Source organism: Glycine max, chromosome 5 (assembly GCF_000004515.6).
Source record: "Glycine max cultivar Williams 82 chromosome 5, Glycine_max_v4.0, whole genome shotgun sequence".
NCBI lineage: Eukaryota > Viridiplantae > Streptophyta > Magnoliopsida > Fabales > Fabaceae > Glycine > Glycine max.
The window spans coordinates 37,137,769-37,154,659 of NC_038241.2; the positions used below are offsets into that span (position 1 = coordinate 37,137,769).

General features: G+C 31.5%; 3 protein-coding genes across 3 annotated transcripts; all 3 read right to left on the minus strand.

Moving 5' to 3' along the window:
• Nucleotides 1–1,285: 1,285 nt before the first annotated feature.
• LOC102663813 (uncharacterized) lies at nt 1,286–3,621 on the minus strand. The gene is made up of 2 exons (XM_006580243.4): nt 3,340–3,621; nt 1,286–1,583 (listed from the first exon to the last, which is right to left on the minus strand). Exons 1-2 carry the CDS (start codon nt 3,591–3,593, stop codon nt 1,379–1,381), a joined length of 459 nt encoding a protein of 152 aa, XP_006580306.1. The 5' UTR covers nt 3,594–3,621; the 3' UTR covers nt 1,286–1,378.
• Nucleotides 3,622–5,252: 1,631 nt separating this feature from the next.
• LOC100808270 (small GTPase LIP1) lies at nt 5,253–10,404 on the minus strand. The gene is made up of 7 exons (XM_003525031.4): nt 9,987–10,404; nt 8,181–8,272; nt 7,942–8,083; nt 7,143–7,447; nt 6,226–6,279; nt 6,012–6,142; nt 5,253–5,652 (listed from the first exon to the last, which is right to left on the minus strand). Exons 1-7 carry the CDS (start codon nt 10,075–10,077, stop codon nt 5,457–5,459), a joined length of 1,011 nt encoding a protein of 336 aa, XP_003525079.1. The 5' UTR covers nt 10,078–10,404; the 3' UTR covers nt 5,253–5,456.
• A 2,378-nt stretch (nt 10,405–12,782) lies between these two features.
• Nucleotides 12,783–15,897, minus strand: LOC100500248 (WRKY DNA -binding domain-containing protein). The gene is made up of 3 exons (NM_001248384.2): nt 15,580–15,897; nt 15,152–15,298; nt 12,783–13,277 (listed from the first exon to the last, which is right to left on the minus strand). Exons 1-3 carry the CDS (start codon nt 15,822–15,824, stop codon nt 13,103–13,105), a joined length of 567 nt encoding a protein of 188 aa, NP_001235313.2. The 5' UTR covers nt 15,825–15,897; the 3' UTR covers nt 12,783–13,102.
• Nucleotides 15,898–16,891: the final 994 nt, after the last annotated feature.

Below are 16,891 nucleotides of genomic sequence, written 5' to 3' on the forward strand. Positions count from 1 at the left end.
TAATACCCAAAAAAATGATTAGTTTTTAATAAATTTCAGTTAATAATAAAAAAATACTAGTATATTAGTAGTATTTTTTTTCTTGAAAATATTTATCACTGGCATGCTTTCGGTTATAAATATTCTTCCTCTATTGTGCTTCAACTTCATGGATTGTAAGTTTGTAAGTATTAAATGTTTCCTACTGTTTGTGCATTGCCAACCACACCCTAATTAGTATAAAGGCATTTCTAGTTCATTAGTTATTATCTTTGCCGGAGAATGAACGACAATAGGTGAATATGATAGGTGTTAATAAATAATGATCAGCGAATACTAATGATTGTTATATATTGTTTTCGATTGCATATTTTTTAATCATATAAAAATTACGTTAATTTTTTAAAAGTCCGTGTCATTACTCAATTGGCAGATTCATTTTTATATATAGTTTTAGTTCCGCGGGTTTTGAGATTTTCCTTCTCCTGTCAACAATAGTTATCAAGAGACGTTAATCATTAAAAAAAAACTATAAGTTTTAATGAAATATGAATGGCCAGTTAGCCTGAAAAATATATTATTCTCTTTAGTGGGAGAGAGACATGAGATTGGACTCCTCGAGTAAACGAAGAGGATTCGGACTCCACATAGTCATTTTTGTGCTCATTGACCAAAATAACTGGGGATTTCTCTCTTTTTTTGCTTTGATTTTTATTTTCTGTTTTTTCTTTTTTTTACTCTTCTTTTTGGGTATGCAACTGAAGGTTTGGTGGGGGTTTGGTTCTGGCAGCGGCTTGACATTGAGCAGTGAAGTGTAGCCATGGGTGGTGTGAGCTACCTCAAGCCATCTCCCCAATAGAAAATAAAACTCGTTAGAGGTTGCGATTAAAAATCCACACTATGTTAAAAATAATTCTTTTATATATGTGTGTTAGTGGCATTTAATAACATAGACTTGGCAAAATTTGAGTGATTGTCTAACTCTAGAGACAAAAAGTACAAATAAGCCAAAACTATAATGGAATGCAAAATAGATCATGGAACTTTTGCTTCATGAAATCCATAATTTCATATCATTATTTTAAAAGACTAATTGAAGAAAGAACTTTGTTCATTAAATTACCATCCACAACTTGTATAATTTTCTTAAATCAATTAAACATATGTTGCAATTATTAGGTTCTTGTTATCTATTCTTTAGTATTAGAAATTAATGCTTTCCAGCTTCTTTTTTTCTTTTCTTTTCTCATTCTTCCAACCAAGCATTTGGCCGAAAGTGGGAACAGTGTAAGAAACACAGAAAATATGTTAATATAAATAAATTGTTTCATATAGAGATAGCTATCTCCAAATTAAGCAACAGCCATACAATTTCGATTAAATATAACCCCCCGAAAAATTAAAGTTCTGCTTTAGACTCATGCTCAGAGTGAGAACTCTCCTTCACCTTTTCTGTTGTCTTATGAATTGCTTCTTCAACTACTTTTGCTGCTCCTTCAGCACTCTCCTCAACCGTCTCTTTGCTTTTGCCAAAAATCTTCTCAACTGCTTCTTTGAACGTTCCTTTGGAACCATCATATTCTACCCATCCCGTACCCCTGAAACTGAGAAGAAGAAAAATACATAATTGCTACTTATATGGAAATATGAGGTCGTGGCTGTACCAGTTTTTGGGAGGGTGGGTTGTGGAGACAAGTTCAGATTTTGGGAAGATTCATGGGCAGGCAATGACAGAACACTAATGGCAAAATACCCTAGACTGTACCAGGTTTCAAATCAACAACAGCAAACCATCAACTGTATGGGAGGGCATAATGCTGCAGGGTGGGACTGGAACTTTAGCGGGAGGAGACCCCTTTTCGAAATTGAGATTGCTATGGCGGCTGATTTTCTAGAGGAGACAGCACAGCTAACAATTCACCAAAATACTACAGATTCATGGATATGAAAGGCTGACCCGAGTGGGAATTTTCTAGCAAAAACAGTGTATCAGCTACTGCTGACAGAAAAAAGGGGAGAAAATGAAGATTGGACCTTCGTGAATCTTTGGAAGCTTAAGATTCCATCCAATGCAGCCGTGTTCGCTTGGAGGCTCATTAGAGACCGATTACCAACTAAAATCAACCTGAGAAGTAGACAAGTGAAGTTAAATGACCCAAGGTGCCTTCTATGCAACACCTCGGATGAGAATACAGCACATCTATTTTTCAACTGCAACAAAACCCTCCCTTTATGGTGGGAGTCTTTGCAATGGGTAAACATAAGGGGTGTATTCCCAAAAAATCCTAAGGACCATTTTCTATAACATGTAAGTGGGTCTCCTATTGGAACTAAAGCAATAAGATGGAAGTGTTGATGGGTAGCACTAACATGGACCATTTGGAAGCATCGAAATGGAGTGATCTTTGCTAACCAAACCTTTGAAGGAAGTAAAGTGATGAAAGATGCAATTTTTCTACTATGGACATGGCTTAAACTTATGGAGAAGGGTTTCACCCTACATTTCAATCACTGGTCCTCTCATCTCACAGCAGCTTTTTGTAATTAGGAAAGGATGGTAACTGCAGTAACATAAGTAATTAGTGTAGGGAAAATGTATTTTATTTCCTCGGGTTCAGCTTGGTTCTTAGCATTCAGAACCAGCTGTTAATCCACTCCCATTATGTATCTACAGTACCTTTGGTACTCATTTATATATATATATATATATATATATATATATATATATATATATATATATATTACTTATTTTTGCTGAGAAAAAATATATATAGAAATATGAATGATAACTAAAAAATTTAAATGTTTTTTATTCCCAAAAATATCATAACTTTTTGTTTGTCACTAAAATTTTTATTCATTTTTAATTCTTATATTGAACAAATGTCATTCAGGCCCCGGAGACAATAGGGATTATTTTTTATTTAAAAATAAAAATATTTACTATCATACATATGAAAATAAATATAAAACAAAATGAAATATCTAATAAAAAAAGTATAAAAGGAACAAAATATAAAAATAATAATAACTAAAAAATTAAAAGCAGAGGGGTCGAAGTAAAAAACCAGAAGGTGCAAAAAATAACAACACTATCTATATTCTTAGGTTTCTCTCAAACTCATTGCACCCCCCTCAAGATAACATGGGTCCCGATTGCAAAATGTTGTAGTTTTAATATCTTTTTATACATGTTTTTAATTCACAACGAGAGACTAAAACTACATCATTTAATTAATTATAAAAATTAAAAATGAATAATTTTTTTACAAGAACAAGAAACATGCATATTCAACCTTGTGAATAAGAAAAGAAATGCGTTATGGGTTTGTAACAGGAAGAACCTCTTAATTAACTTACTCCAAATTTGGTGGAGAAAACTGCATTTGCAGATCATGTATGACAGTTTTGATTTTCTCCCAGGAGCTTTGATGTGACTTTCTGAGTAGAGAAACGGTATCCATCAACATCTTAGAAAGAAGTGGTTTTTCTGGGTGGCCTTGAGCAACATTTTGGCCACCTTTTTCATGATCAGGAGTTGCACGTTGGAATTGGAGAATAATTAGGACGCAGAAAAGAAGAAAGAATAGAATCGTTCTGCTGAATTTATCCATGTTAATCAGTAACAGATTTATTATTCGAGCTAGGTTAGAGAAGAGGGATGCCTATTAGGTATTTTGGCTGATTTGGTTGTTCGTAGTTCGCCGATCTCTCGACGTTGAACACGTTCTACTACGTGGGGCTCGCTTCTTGCATGTAGTGGTCCATGTCCATATATACTTGAATATTTCAAAATTCAAACATTTTTATTATTTCTTCAAAAATAAAGAGAAATAAAAACTAACAAGTAACAATGGAAGAAATAAAAGTTGTGGACAATTTTATTTCTGGTGGTTCCATACATAGGGTAAGAAATCTTTTGGCACGAAATTAATGCGGAACAACATCCATGATTTTATCTTAGAATTTAATTAGAATATACTAATAGGTAAAAATAAAATAAAAATGCTGTAATCTAATTAAACCGTGTCATATATTTATTTTGAAAACCATATATAGAGTAATTTCTAATTAATTAATAAAAAAATATTTACGAGGACAATATTTCAAGATTAATTAAACCATAGAAGAACAATATTAGATCTAACAAATGAAATATATTAAAATATATCATTTAATAAATTTTTATATTATAGCAAGTTTAATTTTAATGCACTATTGGTATAAATATTTTCATTGTCGAGTAATTAAAAATTATTCTAGTAGATATAATTTTTAAATAACTATTACAAAAACCAATCATTTTAATCAAATAAAAATTTATATTTAAATAAAAATATAAATTTATACTTTCAGTATTTCAACTACTAGAAGGATTAAATTATATTGATGTAACATTGATACTTATTATATTATTTTATAACTTTCAATCGGATAATATTTTCTTAAAACTTATCACTGGATTGAAAATTCCTTTCACATAAATCATATATACTAAATTTTATATTAAATAGATTAAAATCAGCGTAATATATAAATTTCAAAATATATTAAAATATGAATAATTTGATTCTTCTTTTTGTTGTTTAATTTTAATAAAATTTGATACAAATGATCTTAATTATATGTAATTATAATTTGAATTAAGAAAAATCACACTCTTTTTTACACTTAATTCTTTTGTTGTTGAGATCTCATGAAAAAAGTCACTGGCATAAGACATGATTTAAATCTTTTTTAAAGTATGCCTGACAAGATAGATTATTAGATAGGCTAAGACTTCTAATGTATTTAACAATTCTATTTCTTAAAATCATGGTGGTACCCAAAAAAAAAAGTAAAATTTGTTGTTTTGCATTCACCGTAAAAAAATAATAAATTATTACCATGAATCTAATCTAATCACACTATTTTACTTACCCATAATTCCATTCCAACCAATCTTTATGTGAAAGGTACTTAGTTTTCAATTTATGGAAAACAATTAAATAACACTCAATTAAGCATTATATAAAAATTAGTCAAGACTATTATAATCTTTGAACATCCAATAATCTCCACGAAAAATATTCAGCTTGACACTACTCTTACACTCTTGAGACCTAAAGGCCAATTTGTATAAATATTCAAACTCAACTTTAAAAGAAAAACCCAATTTACGGGATAACATCAACGGTTTTATCAAAGTGGAATCCTTCTTATTTGGAGAGTGTTGTTAGCCATAATACTGTTGAGTGTTGATAGTTTCAATGGCAGGAAAAAAAAGTATGATATAAAAGAATCGAGTACGTATCATTTAAATTCTCCCCAAACTTTGAACAAGTAGCTCCTCCGTCTACTGAGAAAGCCTCTTAAAAACGAATGAATCAATGGACAAGTTACAATAGGAACAAAGAATTTAAACAAGCATATAACTTTGTTCCATGCAAGTATACATTCATGTATTAGCAATGACTAATTACCAAATACACAGATCTTCAGACATTAATATCTGATCGCTTTGTTCTCGCCACAGTACTGATTTCTGAGGAGCCTGACAAGGAAAATCTAGGGAAACTATAGTTTTCCGACACCGAAACTGGCTGTTGAGGATAGAGTGTGGGTGGTGGTGTTAGATTGCGTTGTGCTGGAAGTGGCGGAAGCATGTTATACTTGTAAGGATCACTGCTTAGACTGCAATCAACAATGAACTTTGTAAGGAGTGGCACAAAACAAGCTGAAAAAGAGCAAACACTTGCACGCACTATGATGAATTGATAATGAAATAAGCAAGTATTATAATATAATTCCATCACCCAGATACCTAGGATTGGCCCATAATCTTACAACTACCATCCAATACAATGATCTGGAATTTTTTTCAACCCAAGGAGCCAAACCCAAAATTGCATCTATGCATAAGCCTTTCCATAGAGGCAAAATATGATCAAGAAGGCATCTTCCAGCCAAAGAAATTGTTGGTATGGTGGTGATGATAAAAGCACAGCAGCATGCCAGGTCCAAAATGATTTTAGAAGACAAGTAGAAAATACCTTGTATCATAAGATTGATCATCTTCTGTGAAATTTTCATCTATACGCTGAGCTTGTCTCTGAACAGAAGGAATGGACCATGCTGGTGAAGGTATTTGTATTTCATCTGAGAAATATCTTCTCCTGATCAACTGAAAGGAGATGTACCACAAAAACTTAGATGAAAACCCATACATAAAAAATAAAAAAGACAGAGCTCAAAGACCATACTGACCATGCGGAAAAATTTCACCACAGCCTCCTTGTCATGCCTTGCTTCTTTGGCAGCCTGTAGATGCCCGACATAAAAATCACAACCGTTATCAGAAGAATGAATTGGATGGCAACTATTCAACAGAATGCAAAAACAGGGCAGATCTCTGCATCCAATTTTATAAGACATGATTTGTCACTTCATTGGCACAACCGGTATTTCGGTTTAGAATGACATGAGAAATAAAGATTCTCAGACAGTATAGCATCTCCAGTCTAACATTTTCTAAAGCACAGCACAGTGGGCAATGGCTAAGCTAAATTCATTATTCATACTGAGTGGCTCAAAGAAATATGCATTGATAAGCTTCAAGATCAGTTAAGATAAAATGTTTAATGGTTAGCCTCTCAATTTTGAAAATGAATGAAAGCTGAAAATTCTGCTTTTAATCAATATAGATGGCACCAAAGTGAAATGTGAAGTTTCAATGCAGGTCATCCATAATATTCAGTGTGCCTGACAGGGAAAAAGAAGGATATAGATGCAATATTAACTTGTTCTGAATTTTGAAAAGGGGGCAGTAAGGAGAAGCTTTTTTTATGGTTCTCATTAAATCCCATCCCCTTCCATCAGCTAAAATACTCTTTCATATACAGTGATATGGTCAGACACAAAAAAAAAAAGTGGAAAATATTCAAGTGTAACACACATTGTATTTGAAAAGCAACAGCTAGCTTTAAAGTACAAAACAAGCAAAACTAAAAATTGCTACTTGCTAGTAGTTGAAACTCCCTAGTAATTAGCATTAACATCGGATTTATTCAAATTGACCTGAATACGACATACTAATTCACATGAGGGTAGCATATTATCTCAAGCATTGAAAGTGGTGCAAAACAAATTTTCAAGACTGACAATTTTTTAGTAGAGACACTTACAGCAATAAGGCCACCATTACCAGGAAAACTCTCAGTCAAAGGAAGCTCCTCACTGGAAGGAAGCAAACCCTGCTTCTCAACCCATTGGCGTGCAACATCAACAAGATTCCCACTGCTTCCTCTTGTACCCTCTTTCGCAGCAATATCAGCTTTATTACCAATAAAAATATATGGAACAGGAAGGCCACCAGGACCACCAGATCCCAAAGGAGCTGAAAATGTCCCAGTTGCAGCAATCTCAGCTGCCCACTTCTGCAAGCTAGTCTTTGTTCTTCTTTGTGAAAGATCATGAACAAAAATTACACCTGCAAACGAAGTCAAAACAAGGTTTCAAAGTTTAAAATATCAGACAGCCAACTCTCTAATATGCACTGACTGTTACTAATTTTAATTGTCAAAAGTTCCAGAATACCCAAATTCCATTAATTAAGAGACTAATGCAATTATCCAGAATAGTGGTAATTAAGATAATTTGCAGATAAATGAAGTTTAGAGTTTGGACAGCCAAATCTGCATGATTTCTTATTGCAGATTTAAAATATTTTTGCTAAATGTTCCGTTACAAAATTATTTTATTTTCAGTATGCAAGGCTTGAAAAAGAGAAACCAAGGATATATGTAGTGACTGTTTAAATATTGGAAATCCTCTTCCTCATTTTCTTTCCCCCTTGGTTACAAATCTTGACCCTTCGTTTTGTAGACTGCCACATGATTAAATTGATTATACACAACTACTTCATGGAATATAAGTAATAATACATTTTAGAAAACTAAAATAATGGAGTTTTTTTTAACTCACCATTAATCTGCGAATAAAACAGAGACCGACAATCTTTGTACCGTTCATGTCCTGAGACATCCCACAGTTCAACGAAGAAATCTCTCTCAGAATCACCCTTAAGACTACTGGAAGAGCTGCCTGAATTTCCATAAGTAATATGCTGGAAAAAGAAACAGGAAATTTGATGAAGACTACGGTACAGAAACAATGTATACTCATGTAACCATAGAAGGGGGGGGGGGGGGGGGGGTATTTACCTTCACATCAACTGAACAACCAATTGTTTGAGGAGGGCGAGCAATTGGAGAACCTTTTACAATCAGGTTAACTAAAGAAGTCTTCCCAACACCTGCAAGGATGAGAAAATATCACAAATATGCAACTACAATATCTCTGAAAAATGTTCACAAAGGTGCAAGCAATCACAAGCTCAGAATTTGTTTTTTCTTTCATCATTTAACTATAGTTGACCAATGCACATCCAGGCTTATGAAGTTTAGAGATGGGAAGTACCACCAATTATGTCCAAAGACCGACAACTTATGGGCCTGTTTGGTTTAAGGAAATGTTTTCTACCTCTATTCTATCTTTTCTTTTAACTAATTACAAACCACAACCTTGGTTTCAGTTTGTTTCTGGTGTTTGAAAATTTGTACTAGAAATGGTGAAAACAACATTTTAGTACTAGGTGAAAACAAGAAACAAAAGTGAAAAGAGGCAACATTTATAATTATTATTAAAAATATAATGTAGAAACAGAAAACCAGCAACTTAACAGTAGCAATGGAATATGTCAGCAATCTAACCAATAAGAAAGTCTATGTTAAGCTTGCTAGGGATGGCAGTTAGTTAGACAGGGAGGTTACAGGGGGATGGAATTGAATAATAGAACAAAGAGGAGAAGGGCAGAAGAGAGAGGACACATTTTGGGCCAGTTAGTTAGTGAAAGGGGAGGGTCTGGACTCTCGAACTCTCAGTGATTTCCACCTTTCAATAAAGATTTCCATTTGTATCTCTATATTCTGAGTCAGATCTTACAGAATACTAAGCAAGAGATATTTCCATCCTCAACCTATTAAACAACATTAGATTTTTATTTCCTTTCACGCAGAGTTGATTTATATAAACAGGTTTTACTTAAGATTTACTGCATGTACTACAGTCTATCAAAAATGAGGAAGCTCATCATTCACTCAGTTCCTGATCTTTACTGTTTCAGTTAAATAATATAACATAAAAAAATATAGCCTTCTGTTGCTCTCAATCATTAGGACTGAGTATGTCCTTAAGATGATATTTAAAAATATATTAATTGTAATCCAATTATGCTCGCACCAATTAATAGTAGAACTACAATCCAAATAATAATCCAAACTTTGTGGAGTCAAAGACCGCCAATATTTGAAGTTGTCCCACTATCCTTGAATACTTGATTCCGAATAACTTTGAAAGCTCACGCATACACACCTCAAAAGTATGTCCAAATATATTGTCAAACTAATTCGGGACAAACTCGCATCAGCCGTAAGGTTTCTCAGCAATCTCCACCATATTCCTAGTTGTTTCTCTTACATTAAGATCACAATCCTCTTAAAGCAGCCTACGTAAATCAATTCTCTAAACCACAGACCAAAAGGCAATAACTATCAACAAAATCATTTCAAATTGAAAATCCATAACCTTACGCACAACACCCCACATGGCAGCTAATATCATTAACATAACTCTTAGAGCTCCCATTGAGTGTTATAATAACGGTATAACAACAATGATTACTTTTCTCAGCCCCCCAATCTTTACAGTACAACCTCCCGCATTCAATCAACTTCACTTTTCTCCACACCTCACAATCACAAAATCTCCCAGTATTCCCACTGGAAACTCAATAAAAATTCAAGCCACAATTAAATGTGTATCTATGTAAACATTTTAATGCAATAAGATTATCATATATGACTTTAAAATTAAATGAACAGCAGTGGACACCCTAGTAGTGCAAACAAGTTTTACTCTAAAAAATTAAAAGACATAAAATAAAATTGGTAACAGAAAGACGCACGCACCAGAATCACCAACAACGAGGACTCTGACCAGGCCACATAGGACCCCACCGTTCAACTCTTTGTTCTCTCTCTCACGGTCCCTCCAGAACATGATTCCTTCAAAACCGACGATAACTCAAAACACGCCTTCACTACGATACACCCACATATACGCACTCATCAGGTTCCAAAACTCTCACGTGAGATCAGAGCGAGAACTTCACGTTCCGGGAGAAAATGGGAAACGAAAAATAGAAAGCGGGAAAACCGAATCGACGACGGATCTGGTGAGTTTGGGATGCGGTGAACGATAAAGAGAAAAGGATTCGAACGAAGATTTGATTTGATTGGGTTGGGAGGGGTATGTAGTGTCTTGAAATGGTTTTGGGATGATGGTATGGTGGCAGAAATTTGAAGGGATGAACGAACATGCCATCTCTCGCTACTCATTCGTGTAAGCCACGCGATCCAATAGCACGTGATGTCCATGTGTCGGTAATAATTAAAATATTAGCAGTGGTATTTACTTTCGCAACCCTTAAATTTGATTAAATTGATATTTTGAATTTGTAAACTTGGGAAAAATTGATTATATATTGATTTCATTAAGATGGAGTTTAAATTAAAGGGAAATGGCACCCAATACTCTAATGTTTCTGATTAAAGAGATAATACAAAATTGTTATAATGCAGAAAAATGTGTTTCCTTATGACTTTTTAATATGCTCTTGTTTTTTTTTAAAGTTTTTTTAAAAAACTTTTGATGTGTTTTTAGGTAATTGGTTAACAAAATCCATAACTTTATTAACAAAAATACTGTAGTTTGAGTCAACTTAACTCTTATTTAATTTAGGGTCTTGTCAACTAACTGTTTAAGATATTAAAATATCAAAGATTTTATTGAAAACACATGAGAACATATTTAAAAATTATAGGGTATGGATTAACATTTGTTATGAAATTTTAATCCTAATGATATAAATGATTTCTCTTGTGTTTATGTTTAAACTTTGTTTATGAAAAATGATTCCTTAACTCCTGTTATTTTAGATGCTTATACCTGGAGGGAGATAAAAATGAAAGACAAATGATTGATTTATAAAATAATATGATTAATGATGTAATAAGATAATAAATGAATGGTGTTGATAAGGTGTTACTATTTAGTGAGTGTACAAAAATTAACTTTTTTTTTTTTACTTTCTTGCATTGTTGTTTCATTATCTATAAAATTATAAACTTTTGGACCATTTTTTTATATTGTACTGTAACATTTTTATTATTTTATAGTAAATGCTAATTATCACCTTAAGGATATTGGTTAAGAAAATAAAAGAATTTTTTTATTGAAATACTAAAAAATGTGTTCTCTTATGATTTTTTAAATGTGCTCTCATTTGATTATTAATAAAATATTTTCTTTTAATTTCTTACTCATATTTTTAGGACATTAGTTAATAAGACTCTTTAAAAAAACATGTAATAGCTTTAATGAGAAAAAAAATTAATGTTACAAATAGTTTCTCTCAAAAAAAAAGTTTTATATGATTATTCTAAATAATTTAAAACATTGTAACCCTATAAAACCAAAATGAACATGAAACATCATTATTACTTTTCTCAAATTTATAACCAAAATGTGAAGATAAGAAATTGTTTTTAGTTTTAAGTCCTGTTATTTGCAATACTCCTATTGTTAATTAAGAAAATAATAAATATTTTTTTATTAAAAATTACAATAACAATGCATTAATATTGATTACATTAACTATTATACTTTTTAATAAATCATTTTATTATTACTCCTTACCTTAAATAGTACTTAATTTTATATTAAATTTTAATAAATCATTTTATTGCAAAGGATTGAATCCGTGTTGCTAAATGTTGAGTCCTTTAAATGGTGTTTAATTTATGTTGCTCGCTTTCAGAGGGTCAATCTAGCATGTATGTTATGGAGTATTTGGAAGAGAGAAAATGGAAAGACTTTGGAATTCTTGTGATGAGCAGAATATTGGATTGTTGAGTAGAGCTCGTGTAGCTTTCAGTGAATGGAAAATTAGCTCAACATATAAATTCTTATGAAATCCAAGGTGAATTGCTATCAGATTCTGTGGTGTGGATTAAACCTCCTGCTAGTTTTTTAAGATGTAATACTGATGCAGCCTCCTGCTAGTTTTTTAAGATGTAATACTGATGCAGCTTTTTTCGTGCAGGATGATATTAGAGGTTTTGGAGCTATTGAGAATTACATTTAAAAATGTTATAATGTTCAATCACACTTTGGCTAGGAATTCTAAAAATTATGTTGACTCACAAATCTTTCATTTCAGCCCTCATTGTATTCACAATCTTATTGCAATAGAAATGAACTGATTTTGCTAGCTGCTGTAAAAAAAATAATACTAGTAATTAAATGAATAAAGATATATGAATCATGTTTATTTTAAACATCTCACCTAGACACTTATTATTTTTTGTCTGCGTGTCTTTCTATCATATCATAAATCCTATTAAACATATATTTTTTTTCTTTTTTTTCTCTCTTTCCCTAAAATGTCTAATAAAATATTTTCCTAATTAAATTTGCAAAACACAAACATGCATATGAATGGTGGATTGATGATCCAATTTCAACTCCCGTCCCGGTTTCCCAACAAGAAGTTTCCTCTGTTTCCGTTCTGCCAATTCTTAAGGATATCATTCAGCACTGCCCAACTTGCTGCAAGTTACTAATAACTTAAGTGGTTGTGCATTTGTGAAGCATCGCAATCACTTTCGACATGGCACTTGTCAACCAGCTTAAACAACTTTGAATTTATTAACTGTAACAAGACGAAGCATTCCATTCTATTTTAAGATTTGAACAACTTTACACATGGAAAATCATGTTCTTTGTCACATGAACTAACAAAGGTTGATTTTTCATTAAGTGAGATATTAAACTCATCTAAAAACAAAATGGAAAAAGAAGGGTAAAGAAACTCTCTTCAACCTATTACAGCATGAAAATAATTAAGATTAATTAGACAATGCATTGACACAGCTTCCCTTGCTCGATCGAATCTTCCAAGCTTTTTCTCGGCACATAATTAAGCTAGGGAGGTGTAAGAGCAGAAAAGGGGTTGGAGATGGTGTCATTTGAAAGTAGTATCAGAATGTACGAAGGAGATGGGGCTGTAGTATGTGGTAAATGGGCTCTCATGATTGTGCACACCTTCATAAGTTGTTATCACATAGCTGGAGTCATCTCTATCCCTTTCCACCCTTTTCTTCACACTGCATCCTCCACTTGAACATTTGTAGTAGTTCCTGTCATCATTAATGGAATTTCCTAATTAGTCACCTACTTGAAAAACTTCATGTATTGATTGCACTGTAAGCATTAATTAACTAATCCTCCAAAGGGATGGAACAATAATATTATTCCTTCCGTACTTATTTATAAAATATTATTGACTAATTTACGTTTATAAAAAAATATTAAATTTAGGTATTATCATTAGTTCAAAATTCTGTTTTTGTGCATGTTTTTTTATTGATACACATCAATAAATAATAATTTTATTTTATACGTTCTCTAATTTCACAAAACAATGGTACAAAAATAACCATGATCTGTATTGTGTAATGTTTATTTTTCACTAAAGAAATGAAACAAGGGGAGACCAGTCATGAAAGGAATGAAAAAAATTCCAGTGAGTCACAAAATTGAAGAAGGATGAAAGAAAGAAAAAAAGTTGAAGGAGAGACGGGAACCAAAAAAAGAGTTATCAGAGCAAAAGTTTTTTTATTTTTTTACTTTAAGGCCATAGTGTGCATATAACAAAAAAATTATCCCTAATTTATATAGTAACATTTTAAAAACTTTTATGTTTCATTGTAATTATTTTTAAAAGAGCTTAATTTCTATTTACTCACATTGTAAAAAGCTTTATACTTTTTATTTTATTTTTTGGGTGATCAAAGATTAGGAGTGTTTCGACCCATTAAGTCCGAGACTTGTTTCATTCTTTTTGTGTGATTGTCATTGGCCCTAAGAAAATTTTATATACAGTTAAAATTGAATACATGTTCACCCATTAATTAGATTGTTATATTAAATTAAAAAAATTGATCTCTCTCAATGAACTTTTTTTTTCTTAACTAGCAACCTGGATTACAAAATGTTAATTTCTTTCAAATAAAACAAAATATTTGATCCCCACAAACAACTATTATCAATTTCAAGCAGACGAACACCCAAAAAGAAAAAAAGGATAAAAGAAAAAAAAAATAGAGACTAAAGAGCACAAATGTCATATTCACCAAGCTATTTCATCTAATTTCTAAATTTTTTTAGAAATTGAAAAACTTGTTTAACGGTTTGAAAAATATTTTTTTTAAAGTAATTTTTAGTATTTTTTTAAAACATTATTTGAATTATCATTTCAGGTTAATTTTTAATTTTTTATATTTTATTCCCTTTTTAACATTAAAATATTTATTCAATTTTTTATTTATATTTTTTAAATTTATTATTTCAATTATTTTATATTTTTCAACCACTCCAACAATTAATTTTACTGAACATTTATAATTTAATAAGTTAATTTAAAATTTTTAACTTTTGATTAATTTTTTAATTAATTTTGTCAACCGTAATATCAGTAACAAACCACGTTAAGAGCACATACAGTGACCAGATAGGTACTTATTATAGAGAGACCACCTTGCTTACTATATAAGCAGAAACAGCACACATTTAAACTGGGGTCCATTGATAACACCCAACTTGCATATACGCTAGAAGGACAACATAACAGTCCCCATCCCAAACCTTTAATATAATACCAGTGGCCACAAACATTATTAATCTATAGCCATATTGGTGAACCTAAGCTATTACATGTTGGTGCCCTAATATATATATCCCACTAGAAGGAGCTTATAATGTAAATGATGTCCCGTGAGTTATTAAGTACTAGAGCCAGGTATTAATTAATTTGTTTCATAGCCTACTAGGTCTAATTGGTTTGGAGTGTAAACTTTTTTTTATAATGTATTGAAATTAAACTTAGTCTTATTTATCTAAATTTGTTATATAATAACAGTTATTTTAAAATAAGAAGGTTCAAAGTGCAAAAAAGTACGTCAATAAATAATATCTTACTTCATTAATACTATTAGTAATATTTTTTTTTTACCTTAGATTGGGATTGCTCTTCACAGACTTCTTGCCGTACTTCCTCCACTTGTATCCATCATCCATGATCTCAAGCTCTGATTTGGTTCTGAACGCGATCCTTGGACCCACTCCTCTTTTGTTTTCATTAATCCCATTTTTGCACTTCCTGCATAACATTATTCAATATTATAGGTGTTATTTTCTGTTATATGCATTACAAAATTAATTTTTGGACACCCATGACACTTATTTAACACGAGAAAGAGAGAAGAGATAAAACTATAAGTAATATAAGATGATCAGAAGAGATAAATAAAGAGAAATAATGCATTTTAATAAAGTGTATAAAATTGTAGGATATCTAAACATCATTAGTTCATTTCATTAACGTATCATTTTCCTGTTTTTAATGAAGGAAGAGAAATGAAAGAGGGAAGAAGCACTTGCATGTTATTGTTCTTAGAGGTTGCACCAGTGCTGAATCCGTGAGTGGGATCACAGAAGGTTGCTTTTTCTGATGACTCAGTGCTTTGTGATGATCGAGAATCTTGATGATCAACATAGTCATCGAGCATGAGATAATCAGATAGTGCGATCTCAGGGGAAGATGGAGTCATGCTGACTACAGAATTATGAGCGTGATATTGATGAATATTGGGATAAGGATGAGGGTTTCCAAAGTAGAAGTCCATTGCTGATAACTAAATATGGTAGCTGGTGAAAATAAAGACTATGGTGTGTAAAGCATTTGGCCCTTTTATATATGAGTGTGAGTTAAATTAGCCAATGGTTTTTATATATTAAAAACAATGATATCTAGAAGGATATAAATATAGTTTAATTTCCGTATTATGCTTTTCTATGAACGATCCTTCCAAACTCTTTCCTAGATGATGCAATGAGGGTTCCTCTCGGATCCTCTTGTCAACGTCAACCACACGAAGGTGAAGTCATGGGATGATGTCATTGTAAAAAAGGCCACAAAGGCACTACCATATTATAAATTATTTAATGTAATTTAGTTATATCTTTAAATAGATGGTTGCATATGTATATTTTAATTGCATCGCTGACCTATTGTTGGATTTTACCCTAAATAATTAGCACTTGGGTTTCATTATCTCATCATTTAAATCAAAAGTTAGCTAGTTATGCACGACAGCATCAACAATTGAGGGCTTGTGGCGGGCGGAGAGATATTCTTTGACAAGTTTTAGTTCACTAAAAATAACAAAAACTGCCGCTGGATGGCTTCTCTAGCTTAATTAGACTTTTCTTTAAGACTAGCTTAATTAGAATAAGAATTGCAGTTTTGTTATAAAAAAAATTTGTAGCTCATAATTGTCTTATTAGATTCGAGGATTAGATCTAGATGGTTGTACAATATAATATTAGAGTATGGATGATCTAAGATTAAAAGAAAAATACTGCATTTTGTATTAGCTTATGGCCCCTTAATTATGCAGAGTCAGTCGTCTGAGTTAATTATTTCTATTCATACCTCTAGAGATAGAGATGAAAATTAAAAAAAAAATCCGTTGATAGTTTGTCCATCTTTTCTTTTAAATTTCATTTACTTATATTTAATTTTAAATAAATTATATATTAAGCTATTAATTATATTTTAATTAAAATAATATAAAAAATATCAAATAACATTAATCATAAAAATTAAGAACTAAATTATATTTTTAAAACATGATATGAGACTTGACCATTTCATAAAGTAATGATGTAATAAAAGACAATATATATCTGT

Excerpts from the sequence above, each read along its gene's own strand:
- LOC100808270 (XM_003525031.4), bottom strand. The coding sequence starts at position 10,077 with ATGTTCTGGAGGGACCGTGAGAGAGAGAACAAAGAGTTGAACGGTGGG. Across the intron at positions 8,273-9,986 it reads CCTCGTTGTTGGTGATTCTG|GTGTTGGGAAGACTTCTTTA; the intron begins GTGCGTGCGTCT and ends TCATCCTTGCAG. Across the intron at positions 7,448-7,941 it reads GTTTTATTCGCAGATTAATG|GTGTAATTTTTGTTCATGAT; the intron begins GTGAGTTAAAAA and ends CTTCGTTTGCAG.
- LOC102663813 (XM_006580243.4), bottom strand. The coding sequence starts at position 3,593 with ATGGATAAATTCAGCAGAACGATTCTATTCTTTCTTCTTTTCTGCGTC. Across the intron at positions 1,584-3,339 it reads TTTTCTCCACCAAATTTGGA|TTTCAGGGGTACGGGATGGG; the intron begins GTAAGTTAATTA and ends TCTTCTTCTCAG.
- LOC100500248 (NM_001248384.2), bottom strand. The coding sequence starts at position 15,824 with ATGGACTTCTACTTTGGAAACCCTCATCCTTATCCCAATATTCATCAA. Across the intron at positions 15,299-15,579 it reads ACCTCTAAGAACAATAACAT|GAAGTGCAAAAATGGGATTA; the intron begins GCAAGTGCTTCT and ends AATGTTATGCAG. Across the intron at positions 13,278-15,151 it reads AAGAGCAATCCCAATCTAAG|GAACTACTACAAATGTTCAA; the intron begins GTAAAAAAAAAA and ends TAATGATGACAG.